Source organism: Mytilus trossulus, chromosome 8 (genome assembly GCF_036588685.1).
Source record: "Mytilus trossulus isolate FHL-02 chromosome 8, PNRI_Mtr1.1.1.hap1, whole genome shotgun sequence".
NCBI lineage: Eukaryota > Metazoa > Mollusca > Bivalvia > Mytilida > Mytilidae > Mytilus > Mytilus trossulus.
In genome coordinates this window covers 72,612,501-72,627,956 of record NC_086380.1, presented here as the reverse complement: position 1 = coordinate 72,627,956, position 15,456 = coordinate 72,612,501, and the positions used below count along the sequence as shown (strand labels likewise).

Sequence of the window (15,456 nt, the reverse complement as noted above, 5' to 3'; positions counted from 1 at the left end):
TGATTTAATTTTTACTATAAAAAAAAAACCAGATAACATTGTAAGGTATTATCAAATAAGTTAAAAAAAATGAGAAAAACAATATATTCAGGTCTAAACATGATAAAAACAAAATATGTGCTGATACAAAATAAGCTAAAAAATACAAATCATAGCTGATTTGAACTCTATTGACCTATATTATAAGCTGTTTATTAATTCCGAAAACAAAATGACAAAAATAAGCCCATTATGGATGAATGATTCAAAACTTTAGGAATCTAAAACAATAAACGTTATGTAATTCGGAAAAGTATTTTTAAAAATTAAAAAAATTGGTTGATATAAAATTTGCAGCTTATGCAACTAGCTTGAATGCTCAAGATCTAAAGTAAAAATATAGCCGCAAAAGTTGCGCACATAACGGTTCGGTGCATATTCTATTGAATCTAAAGAAAATGTATTAGGCTTTTAAAAGTTACAGTTTTTTTATCAAGCTAGTTTTATTTTAGGAATGACTGCAACATTTTTTTCTGTCTATAAAGAAATAACATAAAAAATTTGGTGCACACTGAATAACGCGCGTAGCGGACCATTTAACAGTGCGCACCACATTTTTTATGTTATTTCGAAAAGACAGAAAAAAATGTCAGTCATTTCTTATAATTTAATTCTAAATTCCATTGTAAACCGTAGAAAACAATGAAAAAACGTTGATGACGTCATGGTCACATCACTTAATTATGTCTATGGGCTGTTCATAAAATAACGTCAGCCAATCAGAAGACGCGTTACCTCCAAAATTAAATTATATACAATTAAATGGAATGCAATTCTAAATAAAGACATTCAAAGCAAAGGAGTTGAGAGTATATAGTGAAAATGTGATATTCGGTGTCGTAATTTCACAATATATATGTATGCTAAAAAGTTTTATCTGATTATTCATGCACTTTCAACGCGTATCTAAACATTTGTCTATGACATGTCTCTGTTAGTAAATTAATTTGTACAACACTCTGCCCGGTGTCCTAACACTCCCTGGTGTTGGGTGGGGATTGTCCTTGTAAATATTGAACATTGTAAATACGTTAGTGACACATCTCCATTAATCCCGATAGGGAGTGTACACGGATTCCACTGTACCCTCGCAGCTTTCGAGGGGTGCTCCGTAAACGGAGGGATCTACGTACATACATACAACATGTGTAGGTTATTCAAATAAATTGGGTTACTGGTATAAAACTTTACAATAAAATAAATTGATGCACAACATCTTATATATTTGGTTAATAAGTATTTTTTTTAAAGATTGTAACGAAACTTAATTGAAGAACGATTGCTTTTCCGGATATAATGCTAGAGATGTAGCACCTTTCCCATACATCATCATGATATTACAAAACAAATAATACATTTTTCTGATTCTTCTTCCAATATGACAGCTTTATTTATTAATGAACATAATATATTTAGATGGTACAATTCATACATTCTTATAAACTCAACATTTTTATCTTAAACTGTGAATAATTATACGGTAAACAGTACAGTTCTCCTTTATTTACTCAAGAGTAAAGAAAAAATATATACAAAATAAACAAATCAATAACAAAGAATTACCCTCGTGATATGATACTGCTGTTTAAGATTATGAGTTTGGATGTCCCTCTGATATCTTTAGCCCCTCTTTTATAAAAGATATGGTAAAATAAAAGTAAAACACCTTTGACAAAGCTGAATGTATTATATGTTAAGAATATAAAACTAGCATTACCCACGCAACGACAGGCAGTAACATTTATACTTTTCTTAACAATATATGTTAGTTATAAAATATTGAAACCTACAAATCATATTCGTTTGAATTTTAAAAAAAAAGTTAAAAGAAAGACATTAAACATAGCTTTAAAAAATTATCTGGATGTTAACATCTTTAATCTTTTGATCATCATTTTTATATTTTCCATTGTTACCAGGTATTTGTTATTTCTTAATATATGCATGCCTCAATATTAATTTGTAGCTGGTATTTAAAAAAAATCATTTCTATATAAACCGTCTGATCCACAATTCAATGTTGTAGATATGGGGCAACACACTATTTTGAATTTTTATATGAAACTTTTTAAATGACTACAATATGAAAAACAAATATAAAACTACCTACTTATAAAATCTTGATTAAATATGATATGTTTAAAATTCGGAGAAGGAAAGAAAATCGTCTTCCTTCAATGATAAGATTATTTATTCAATTGGCATCTAATTACCCATTTCAATGCGAAAAAATATTCAATTTATTTTTCATCTAGGTGCTATATCATTCGAAAAGAATGAAAGCATTTATAAGCAGCTATACGGCTTCAACAATAAGAAAAACGCAAACCGCAATGTCAACTTTGAAGACCCAAACATGACAAATGTGAAACAGTTTGGACGGCTTATTCTAATATGCTTGACCAAAAAAAAAATTTGAATAATCAGTGCTGTTTTGTTTTCTACCAGAACAGTTAAATTAAGACTAAGCAAAGACAAATAAAATTTGTGACGACCAAAAGTACAAACTGTATGACTTGTTTTACTGCAGACGATGGCATTTCTGTCGTTTGAATTGCAGTTGGCGATGAAAATGGAATAGTCGATTTGTCATACATCGATTTGGATGTCTGCTCTACTGTGCTCGTCGAAGTAAACGGTACGGTTGTTTTATAAAAAGATGATACGGTTGTCTTATCTGCTAAACCAGTTGTTTCAGAGACTGTTGTTTTATCGCTCGCTGATTCGGTTGTCGTTTCGACTTCTTTTGAATAGACGGTATTTGTACTGGATACTATTGAAGTTGATGGAAATTTTACAGAAGATGTTAATAAGTCGGTGGACTGTGATGTCACTGAAATGTCAGTTGATGCGTCCGAAGATGACGATAATAAAGTGTTGGACTGTGACGTCACTGAAATGTCAGTTGATGCGTCCGAAGATGACGTTAATACGTTGTTGGACTGTGACGTCACTGAAATGTCAGTTGATGCGTCCGAAGATGACGTTAATAATTTGTTGGACTGTGACGTCATTGAAATATCAGTTGACGCGTCCGAAGAGGTAACTATCGTTGTTGTCGTGATTTCATCAGATGTAACATAAACAATCACAGTTACAACACCCGAAAGTGATGGAATACCGTCATCTCTGCACATTACTCGAAGCCTTATCTCACCAATTTCTAACGGACTGTGTAATAAAGTAACAACTCCAGTATGGGGGTCTATAGCAAATGTCTCATTTTCAAATCCAATAATTTCAAACGTAATTTCATTTTTATCGAGATCGTAAGCGTGAACTGTAAGAATAGACAATCCTTTTTGAGTTTCCGTTGATAGTTTTATCGAGTAAGACGTTTCGTTGAATTTTGGAGGATGCAAATTTTTTGGCCCAAATGTTAAAACATATTTCATTTCTATTTCTTCCGAAACACTATTATTGTTTTTTATAAAGTCAAACAAATGAATAAGGTATGAGTCCAGTATATGAGTGGTAGTCCATATATTTTTATCAACTACTATATCGCGATTATCATCTGACATGACAGAAAGTAACATATGATGAGGGCTTGTGATATTATTTTTTACCCTTGCATAGAACCAATTAGATGTATTAGTGAGTATCTCCATATAAACTAGTGTATATCTTGTCATATCGGTCTTAACTAAAGAGCTTGACGATAATCCTAGGACAGTTGCACTCATAACGTCATAGACATCAGATCCATTCGCACTGTTGTATACCCTTTCTGGTATTCCTTTATTATCAACAAAGTCATTTACTAAGAAATCGTCGAAGCCATCATCCTCATCGTCACTGAATAGTCTAACCAAATGAATAAGTTCATGATACCAAACGTTTTCAAATAATGAAAGTTGTGGATCTCCTAATGGATTTATATTCTCAAATGTTGCACTAAAGTTATAGAAGGTTCCTTGAAGTGTTGACGTCAGCATCCATCTGGCTGTCTTGGTTTCAAAAGATTTAATATCACCAAAGTCAACAATAAGAGACGGTGTGATTGGTTTGTTACCTAAACAACCTCCAATAATTTTAAAAGTAATAAGCAATCCTTTATCATTTTCTATAATTTGCGGTTGCGCAGACGATATTTTAAGAGCTCGGGCGACTCCGTATCCTGAATTTCTTACCATAACTGCTAAAGTAAATGGAATGACTGGCTCCTTTTCTGGTGTCAAAGGATCGTCCCCTCTAACATACTTTTCGTGAAAATAATGTAGCACCAGGCTTGGGTTAGGCTTTACTGTTATTGTATCCGGTAGCAATGGAACTGAAAAGTTTGATCCTCCAACCCGATAGGACAATCTTCCACCAACATTAAACATTACATCATCATTTGGTGCTGCAATGGAGTACGGAATAATCAACCATTCTGCTGATCCAGATAAATCAACTCCTAGTCGACCGTCACCGTCTACCCCTGTTAGTCCTATTAAATCTGGGTCTCCTGTAAAGATGAGGCTTACATAGATAACATATAACAGGCTTGTAACATATAAGTATTTCAAACAAGCAACTTTGATATGTCTACTACATATATGTTGTTATGCAAATATAGACGATGAATTATTCACCAACTACTGCTTACAGATTCAAAACTCCCAAAAAAAGCGATATTTCACTAAATGGAAAATTGAAGGGAAAAAACAAAATTGAAACTTGCAATAGTCTAATTTCCTTAATTTGAGACGTTGATAATGCGTTAAAATAACAGAGTAATCACAATTGTATATCTTACATTGTAAGATTGTTTTTATAACAAGTTACAGCTTTCGGTATGGCTATACACGTTTTCTTTTTATTTTAGTGCAGCAATATGATCACCATTAAAATTGAACATGTTTCTAAGAAAAGCCATGTTATACACTTTTACTTACCAATAGAAAACAATTCATTAACAACTTCTCCATTTCCAGTGTTGTGCTTGATTTCAATTTCAACATGAATACTTTCAAGAGCCGAGTTTTCTCCGTTTTCGATTTCAAAACGAGCATTAAAGGCGTCTCTAGTTAAAACAAGATCCTGAACAATTCTCACACGGACCTTAGCACATACTGCACCGTCCTTTTTACTGCTCCCTGCTGCCTATAAACAAGTTTTTAAATCAATATCACTATAATATTAATTCGAAGATATGTAATGAATTTACCTTCGATAAGAACGGTCGAACCACAACAAAATAGAAGACAGATATGTATAAAACGTTAAAATGTTAGAAGCTGTGTGATGAAATGGGAATAATTAACAGTGATGCAGGGATGATGGACAGGTTAATACTTGATTGCGGAACTGAATCCAAAATGTTTGTTTTATTAATTTCTTTATAGATTATTGCTTGTTTTTTAATCATCATATAGTAAAAGCATGTTTTTTCAAGTTGCATTGTCTTGTCATACGCAAAATGGTTATACCAGTTAACAAATCCAATTAATCACATATAGCTATGTTTAAAACAGAGAATTCTAATAACGTAAATGGTATCAAAGGTTATACATCAGATTCATCTATTGACATGTAATGTCTCCTTAGTGATAAAAGAGGCCGAAATATTTGAAAATCCAGAATCTAATACAACAATGGAAGACCTGATAAAAAAATCTAAGGTGTAGTTAAATTTAACCTTCACGTTACATCCGAATAAATCTATAACTATCACATGTATAACTTTCAATATTTTTTTTAATTTATTGATTGCAACATTTTTAAACTTAAAAATCTATAGTGCTTTTCCACAGGCACTTGTTTCTATCCATTGGAAGAACCACTATCAACGTATATTTACGAGAAGGTACCCAACTACTTTTTTCACCTCTCCGCTTAAAACCCTTATTTCTCTGTCAATTCAGTCTCAATTTTTTTGTAACATACACCATTCGATTCATGAAAAGTTTATCTTTCAGATGATATGCATTGTATTTACCCTTAGAGTACCCCTTACCCCCAATACACAAGACTTGTCAATAAATTTTCATATTCTCATTTTAGTCCTCCTACAAAATACAACAACAACCGGTTTAAAGCAGAAAGATTTAAAACCGCTTGTGATTGGTCGGTTCATAGTTCATAGGGTCATTCACTCTCTAGACTTTACATTAATCATTTGTGACTCTTTAGATTTATCCTTTACTGTTTTATGCAAATGATCTAAAACGGAAATAGTTGTATTTTGTAGGACTAAAAACGATCACATGAAAATTTATTGACAAATCTTGTGTACTGGGGGTAAGGGGTATTCTAAGGGTAAATACAATGCATATCATCTGAAACATAAACTTTTCATGAATCGAATGGTGTATGTTACAAAAAATTTGAGACTGAATTGACAGAGAAATAAGGGTTTTAAGCGGAGAGGTGAAAAAAGTAGTTGGGTACCTTCTCGTAAATATACGTTGATAGTGGTTCTTCCAATTGATAGAAACAAGTGCCTGTGTGCTTTTCCTGTAAATAAAGACAACAGTACTATACCGCTGTTTGAAATTCATAAATCGATTAAGAAAAAATGTATAATCCGAGTTACAAACTAAAACTGAGGGAAACACATCAGATATAAGAGGAGAACTACAACACAACAGAAACACAATGTCAGATTTTCTTATTTGGGAATTTGCATGATTTAAACGGCACCTCATTCCGTTATCAGCGGCTTCATGGCAGAGGACGTGACAATAAATACATTTTTATATTTAATCAGTCATGTCACATGTTAATTGCAAAATAATTATGTTGAAAAGGTAACTGAAATACGGAAACGTTTTCGGTGTTGGTTATATCGTTTTCAAAACATGTATAAAAAAAAAGATAAAGTTTTCTCATATTCAAGTATAATCTAATTACAAATATAAATGTATACCTTACAACGCCGACAAAAGTAAAAGTTGACGATTTTGAATTTATGAGTACATTGATACTATTCCTATTCTTTGTTTAATGGACTTTTTTACTGTTATTAATGAGGACTTCATCCCCACATTAGAACTTGGTTTCCAAACATCATATTCCAGATTAAAAGCATATATCAGCAGGTATTTTGCTACAAACACATGCGTTAGGGAATTCATATATATGAGCAAGCCAATATTGAATCTTAATAAATATCTTTTGTTTAATCTGATTAATTTTCCCAATAAAGTCACAAAATTAAGACGACAGTAATTTACCAATTTTAAAATCTCGTAAATCAACAAAATGAATGGATTTGGATGGAGAGTTGTCTCATTGGCACTCACACCACATCTTCCTATATATAAGAAGAGAAAAATCAAGATATCAATCAAAAACTGAGTTCATCGCACGAGCAAGCATATCCTGCTATGCATGTTACACCCGTCATGCTTAATTGCGATCAAATACATTTAGAAGTTTCTAAAGCAGTATAGATAATATCAAATCTAATTAGAATTTAATCTCCGCAATCGCTCATTTTTTCAAGCTTGGTCGCTGGAGTTCCACACAGCAACCAAACATAAAAATAATGAGCGAGTGCGGACATGATATTTTGATTTTCTATCTCTATCCGACAAATAGCTTCACTTTTATCTGTTATTTGCTTTAGGTTTCGTGTTGCTCAATCTTTTTTTGTTAATAATGTTTTAAGCACTATCGATTTCGCTTTCGTCAATTGTTAAAAGTATAGTCCATATTTGTAGAACTATATCAAATGTTTCTTTTGTATCGTCTTATTTTTATTATAGTTTGTACAATTAAAATACAATATTAGGTCAATTTCAGGAGAAAAAAAACTTTGTTGTATAATGCTGAGACACTGTAGAAGGGCGAGGATCTACCAAACCCTGCCTTAGTTTTGTGTCGAGTACAAAAACAAATTGAACTAATATTGTTTTTATACTGCAACTTAAATTAATAAATTGATAGTTTTTACAATCATAACACAAATGTCAAACTTATTTTCATCCCTTAAAGAACCCCTTATCGCAGAGAAAGTGTTCCATGATGAAATTGCCATTATACAAAATATAGCTTGTTACTATTTTTAGGAAATAAACACAACTAGTTGCAGCATAAAATGATTTATAACTATACGCACTTGAGTTTCCTGTTCAGCCAAAACATATGCATTCAAAGCATGATCAAAATCACTGAATATTGAATTAAATCCCCTGTCTTCAGCTGTTTTGGTGTCTGTGATGTACTGTTGCATCATCACACTAAGTCGAGACAGGTTTATAACGCTTCCAGTTTTGATTTCTTCGTTTAAAGTTCCGTTGTCCCATGCTGAAACTATAAGGAGGAATTTAGAATTTTCGTTTAAAAAATGGCTTTCCCATTCAGACAATGTAATCCTACATTAGAAGAGCAACAGGTATTTGTTTTTTAGCATTACTTAAGTGCGCCCCGATGTTGCTGTTGTTTTGTGTTGATCAAACGTATGTTATCTGTGTTATGTTTTATACATGGCTTTTGTCTACTAGTATTTGTTCAAAATTTTACACAGTAAACAGTGAACGAATGTCATTCTTTCAAAATATAAAATAGAACCTGACATAGGAGATACATTATAACATAAAAAGACCTAAAGTTTGTAATGGCTTACTTTATAATTGCAAACACAATTGGAAGGAGTTTTTTTTTCTTTATCAGGCTTTTACTCTACGTAATTTGAAAAATAATTCAGAGCAAACTATAATGTTCAAAATATTTATCTGAATTCATTACATCTTTTGCAATATTTTCGTCAATCAAGTTGAATGATAAACAATTTAATGTGTCATCGAAATAAAGAATAAACACACACAGAAGTAACTTTCAAAATAAGTATAACAATATATAAAAGGAAGAAACCATATTCTATCTTTTGCATCTTTGAGTTCATTTTCCAAAGGTTCTAGGTTTTTTGAAAATCATCAGAAACTAACTAAAAACTAAAATAAAGCATACCAGTATTGTTCCATCTTTCTAAAAATCCGTCTAAGACGGGCTTTGAGATATTACTTGTTAAAGTGTTCAGCACAAATGACTTTTCATCTTTTGAAAGTATTGAACCACTTTCACTGTTATCAGAAATAACTGTTTTAAAAGCAGGATACCACTCTTTATTAACCTGGAACCTGAAATATATATAAACACCAATACATATTTAGAAAGTTTCAAAATGTACATTAATACTAAACAAATAATCTGCAGCATGATTGTCAATAAGACAATAAACTACCAAAGACAATGGTGTGAAGATCTAAAATGACACTAAATCGCCTTCAAAAATTGAGAAAAACACAAACTCTACGACCACTTTTTACATTTTTGTTTGTGCTAAAGATATGGTGACATGGTCGGTAATAAGGCAATTAACAAACAACACTTAAAGCAACCAATAACCAACTTCCACTAAATTATAAAACCAGGTTTAATCCACCGTTTTCTACATTTGAAAATGCCTGTACCAAGTCAGGAATATGACAATTCTTGTCCATTAGTTTTTGGTGTGTTTTGTTATTCGATTTTGCCATGTGATTATGGACTTTCTGAATTGACTTTCCTCTAAGTTCAGTATTTTTGTGATTTTACTTTTTATATGTATATCTGACAAAACCTTTTATAGGTCCTAAAATGTTTACCAACTTCGTACTTTATTTGTACTTTTTAAGTTAGACTTGATGAGTAAAACGTTTTCTAACATGTCGTTTTTGGTCGTTATGCACTACAAATGCAAAAACAGATACCCATTTAGATTTTAAATCAGGTTTCAACTTCTGGAATTGCACTCAAAATCTGAAAAAAAATATCAATGACATAAATAGTGCATGTGCAGAAATTTTATTCTATGACCTTGTAAATGTACTGAAGTGCTTACATTTCTTCGTTTCCAAAAATCTCCTCTACCATTAATCTGAAATTATTCATTGGTTTAGATGTGACAATGACGTTGTACACTACGTCTGAATTTACATCACGTCGTTTTCTTTTGTTACCACATTCTTGCTCCAAAGCCTGTATACATCTGGGGAAAATATAACACAATCAATATTACAATTCAACACACATAAATACATAGTTTAACATGCATACAAATACACAATCATAAAATTAATGTAGACAAAGGGTCAAAATACTCGTTGTAGTGATGGCCTCAACCTTTATTATTCTACAGGCATTATTCTACTGATTTGAAAAGTTCTATGCCACAGTCTTTAAAAAATATACATGGATAAATGTTTTACCAAGAGTTCCAAATGGTGAAGTTGAAATCATCCCATTGTAAATTTTTTGGACGCCATCACGAGTTGTTTGACCGTTATGGAATTACCGTTTCACAAATGATATTGGATATGTTCCTGAGGTCGTAACTACAATCCCCTTCCCTTTCAATGATGTGACCTACTGAATTAGACTATTTACCGGATTTGTTAAAACATAAGCAACACGACGGGTGCCACATGTGGAGCAGGATCTGCTTACCCTTCCGGAGCACCTGAGCTCACCCCTAGTTTTTGGTGGGATTCATGTTGCTTATTCTTTAGTCTTCTATTTTGTGTGTTGTGTACTATTGTTTGTCTGTTTGTCTTATTTTTCATTTTTGGCCATGGTGTTGTAAGTTTATTTTCGATTTATGAATTTAGTCTGTCCCTCTGGTATCTTTCGTTCCTTTTAAAGCATTTAAGTTCACTTTTATCCACATAATAAGTATTTCATGGTAAAACATGGTATTGTTGCGAGAAATATAAAAGAAATTATAACATATTCATGAATCCTGTCTTTGTATTGCAGTCGACTACTGTTGTGACGTGTTTAAGTTCATCATTAAAGATGTACGAAGGTGTAAATAAGTAAAACAACATTTTATTATTTAAAAACTGATACTACAAGAAGGAAAATCATAAGTTAAGAATCAAATAAACTAAAAATATCTATGGGTCGTGGAGATCCTTTTCGGGATATTTGTTTTTTTTAAATATGGCAGATAAAGACTGTCGAACTTTGGCCTTATATGTAAATTGCTGTTAATTGGGTCTCAAATCAAAAGAAAGAAAATCAAGAATCTGCTTAAATTTTGCGAAATGACCTCTCATAAGCTATTTAGTCATATATGAAAAATAAAAGGGTGTTATGGGGCAAAATATTTTACATTGTATTATGTGAAAAAAACACAAAGGACAAAAAAACATTTTACCCAAATTCCAAAACCTCACCGAATTACATCCTTAAATCATTACACGACTCAAAAATCAAACCTGTTGCAGCCTTATAAATCCGTTACTTCTTTAAAAAAAAATATCTGTCGATGTAACTGCTGGTGGATGTTTCTTTTTTCTTTCCCGAGGTTCCATTGACACAAATATCAATCATATGGTCATTTTTATAAATTTCCTTTTCCAAAACTTTTAAAAACTAAGGATTTTCTTATCCCAGGAATAAATCACCTTAGCCGTATTTGGCACAAGGTTTTTGGAATTGTTGGTCCTCAATGCTCTTCAACTCTGTACTTGTTAGTATTTAATACTATTTTGATATGAGCTTCACTGATTAGTCTTATGTAGACGAAACGCGCGTCTGGCGTATAAAATTATATTTCTAGTACCTTTGATAACAATTATCTAATTTATTTGACTAATGTTAATAATTAAATGAAAGTTAAACTTAAAGCCTTGTACACATTACCACAAACGCTACACAATGGTCCTACAACACATGACATGGCTGTGTCTATAATTGCGTCAGGTAAACTCGGTCCCTAAAATCAGAAGATGCTAATTAAAAATACATCGAAAAAATACTTAACTTAAAAATCCGTAATAAAAATGGAGATCATTATAGGATATCACAATCGAAAAATATATGGTTCATAATGATCAATATCTTAACATGCATAAGGTCATTCTAACTGGGGACCTCACTACAAAAATAAAAAACCAACAAACGCATACATTTTTGTAATTTAATATATTACTGGCGGTATCAGAATAGCTACCTGCAATATTGAAAATTACACACTAATAACTTTTTGTGTTGGCAGTAAGTATAAATGAGTAGACAACACTTACAGACTAACAGAGTAACAACCAATTAAATTTGGAACAAAAGACAAATAACTGTAAGTATAAAAAAGAAGACGTGGTATAAAAAACAATGAGACAACTTTCCACACGAGACCAAATGACCCAGAAATTAACACCGTGAGGTCTTCAACAATGAGCAAAGCTAACACCAAATAATCAGATTTTTAAGGCTCTGAAATGCAAATGCAAAACTATTCAAACGAGACAAATAATTGCCTAATTAATGCTAAACTAGAGGCCCTAAAGAGCCTGTGTCGTTCACCTTAGTCTGTGTGCATATCAAACTAAGGATACAGATGGATTCATGACAAAATCGTGTTTTGGTGATGGTGATGTGTTTGTATATTTTACTTAACTGAACATTATTGCTGTTTACTATTATCTATATCTATAATGAACTTGGCCCAGTAGTTACTGTGGAATTAAATTAATGAAAATTGTAAAAAAAAATAACTATAGGGGACAATAAGTCCTTCAAGGGTCAATTGACCAGTTTGGTCAGGTTGACTTATTTGTAGATCTTACTTTGATGTACATTCTTTGTGTTTACATTTGATCTCTATCTTTAATAATATTCAAGTGATAACCAAAGCTGCATTTTTTTTTTAAATTACCAATTTAGGGACAGCAACCCAGCAATGGGTTGCCTGATTGGTCGGAAAATTTCAGAGCAGATAGAACTTGACATAACGAACCATGTTACTTTGTCAGATTTCTTCTAAATGCTTTGGTTTCAGAGATATAAGCCAAACTCAACATTTTACCCCTATGTTCTATTTTTTTTAATATTTATATTTGTTTATATGACAATGAATGAAAAAAGAACATTTTTCTTAAATTTAATACATAGAAATACATAATATAACATTATAACATAAACGAGTGCACCTCTAATTAGTTATCAAAGGTACCAGGATTATAAGTTAGTACGCCAGACACGCGTTTCGTCTACATAAGACTCATCAGTGACGCTCATATCAAAATATTTATAAAGCCAAACAAGTACAAAGTTGAAGAGCATTGATGATCCAAAAGTCCAAAAAGTTGTGCCAAATACGGCTAACGTAATCTATGCCTGGGATAAGAAAATCCTTAGTTTTTCGTAAAATTCAAAGTTTTGTAAACAGGAAATCTATAAAAATGACCACATTATTGATATTCATGTCAACACTGAAATGTTGACTACTGGGCTGGTGATACCCTCGGGGACGAAACGTCCACCAGCAGTGGCATCGACCCAGTGGTGTAAATAGTTATCAAAGGTACCAGGATTATAATTTAGTACGCCAGACGGGCGTTTCGTCTACCAGATAACATAAAATTATAATATAATCGAGTGCATCTCTCAACTTTGGGTTACCTTAATCAATATAAATTAAAGAGATATAAAAGGCAGACCAGATAACATCGTGACTATCTCCTGCAAGATTTGTACTAATAGTATAAAATTTATTAATGTGTTTATATTTTCTTTGTCTTATGTATTAATCGATAAATAACAGGGTATAGATTTTAGATATGTTATCATGTATGATTTCCAAAGATTCAAAATATATGAAGATTACATTTTTATCCCATCATATTAGATTTAGTTTCTTTTTTTCCTCAAGGACCATTTTGTCAAAATAAAAAAGAAATTTGCAAGTAAGGTTTAATTCGATTGACCACTGCTGTCTCCTAAAAGCATAAAATGTTTTAAATTTTTATCAACTTATTGAACATTCCATAATGTGCAAATATCTTTGATTTGACTAATGAATAATTTTGTTGTATTGCAATCTTGCATGTTCTGTGAGCCAGGTGAGAAAAAAATGAACGAACAATAAATATGTAACACATCAATAAGCGACTACCAATGAATAACAGGCTCCTGACTTGGGACAGGCACTTACATACAAAATGGTGGATTGAAACCTATTGGTGCAATCCCAACTGTACCCCAGAATTCCCTAAGCTATAACAAATAGTTGAAAAAGGCTCAACTCATCAGATTGATACAGACTGAAACACTACAAATAGTGGACGTGGCCATGAACTTGTATATCCAAACAACAAATAGATGTTTTGGCATTACGTATACATGGTATATACGAAAAGAATAATACAACAGAAAAACCTAAAACCTGTGCAATGACAGTTCAACGAGTTAAATCCTACAGAATAACAGAACACGTTACCACTACGTCGGTAAAGAAAATATTACGTGTTGTTTACGATACCACGAGAACATCTAACAACTTTATGTTTTTATGATACTAGGAGTTAAATCTTCTACAAAATCCGGTCGACAAACTTGACAATGAAAACATATATTTTGTTTACAATAAGTGCTTTACAAGGGCGGGGTTTTGCTAGCAACAAAACCAGGTTCAACCCACAATGTTTATAAAAAATGTCCTGTACCTAGTCATGAATATGGCAATTGTTTGTTACTATGTATGTTGCATTGTTGTTTGTTTTGTGTTGCACTTCTGTGTTCTGTTATTTTGTTGTTTTCTCCTTTTAGTTCATGCGTTTCCCTCGGTTTTAGTTTGTAACCCGGAATTGTTTTCTCTCAATCGATATATGACTTTTGAACAGCGGTTACTACTGCTGCCTATATTTACAATATATAATCAAGTATAACGCCTCATATACTGCAATAAATCTATCAATTAGATGTATCAGCCGTGCTATACGTGTTTGGATTCCTCATCTTCGGTGTCAAGCAACTGTCGGATGAAGGACAAAAATACTATAATATCAACAAACAAATAGACAAAGTTTAACACACTTTATCAGATTTAGATTCTTTTATCGTTTATACTTCTATCTGAAATTGTACTCTACTGCCGAATGTGACCATTTAATAAAAACAAATTATTCATTGGGTTACTGGTCATTACAAGTCAAGTAAGCATGTTAACGCCAAGCATTCTTACACTTTGCTAAAATAAATATAAGTTGAGAAAGGAATGATATTAAAAGTATAAAAAAGGATATAGTGAAAATCCTTACCGATGATTTTCCTAATTTATCAGCTGAAACGGCACACCCTATTACTGGGAAAAAATCCTGAAGTGCACAACTTGCAATCGTTGACGCTGCTAAGTTTCCTTCTGATGCCACACATCCCACTATTGGAATAAACACTAAAATACACTTCTTCAAGAGAGCGGCATGACAATCACATGGTACTGGAGTCACAGGACGATAAATAAACATCCCAACACCGGATGCACTACCACCTCTTACTAAAACAAGAAGATACATTGATTTAGTAAAATTGTTTATTAAGAAATTATAAGAGATATTGATCATTGTACATAATGCGACTGGGTTAGTATCATAATAAAATCAACTCGCATTCTAACGTTGTACATATATATTTGTCGCAGCTTTTCCCGTAATTGCAATAATTATT

The 15,456-nt window shown here is 32.1% G+C and overlaps 2 protein-coding genes across 2 annotated transcripts in view; both read right to left on the bottom strand.

Moving 5' to 3' along the window:
- Positions 1–2,471: 2,471 nt before the first annotated feature.
- LOC134727966 (uncharacterized) lies at positions 2,472–10,835 on the bottom strand. The gene is made up of 6 exons (XM_063592363.1): positions 10,810–10,835; positions 9,851–9,997; positions 8,938–9,107; positions 8,087–8,280; positions 4,920–5,127; positions 2,472–4,489 (listed from the first exon to the last, which is right to left on the bottom strand). Exons 1-6 carry the CDS (start codon positions 10,833–10,835, stop codon positions 2,493–2,495), a joined length of 2,742 nt encoding a protein of 913 aa, XP_063448433.1. The 3' UTR covers positions 2,472–2,492.
- Positions 10,836–11,617: 782 nt separating this feature from the next.
- The window catches only part of LOC134727964 (uncharacterized), a 29,604-nt gene continuing 25,765 nt past the window's right edge, over positions 11,618–15,456 (bottom strand). The window contains exons 19-20 of the mRNA XM_063592362.1: positions 15,051–15,286; positions 11,618–11,728 (exon numbers count right to left, since the gene is read on the bottom strand). Of these exons, the coding sequence (XP_063448432.1) occupies positions 11,618–11,728; positions 15,051–15,286 (347 nt within the window). The remainder of the gene's footprint in view (positions 11,729–15,050; positions 15,287–15,456) is intronic.

What these genes read in the sequence shown, in the direction of transcription:
- LOC134727966 (XM_063592363.1), bottom strand. Translation starts at nt 10,835, where the DNA reads ATGTTGTTTTACTTATTTACACCTTC. An exon ending in ATTTTTGGAAACGAAGAAAT is followed by an intron (nt 9,108 to 9,850) that starts GTAAGCACTTCA and finishes TATATATTTCAG; the next exon opens with GTTCCAGGTTAATAAAGAGT. An exon ending in TAATGAATTGTTTTCTATTG is followed by an intron (nt 4,490 to 4,919) that starts GTAAGTAAAAGT and finishes TCATCTTTACAG; the next exon opens with GAGACCCAGATTTAATAGGA.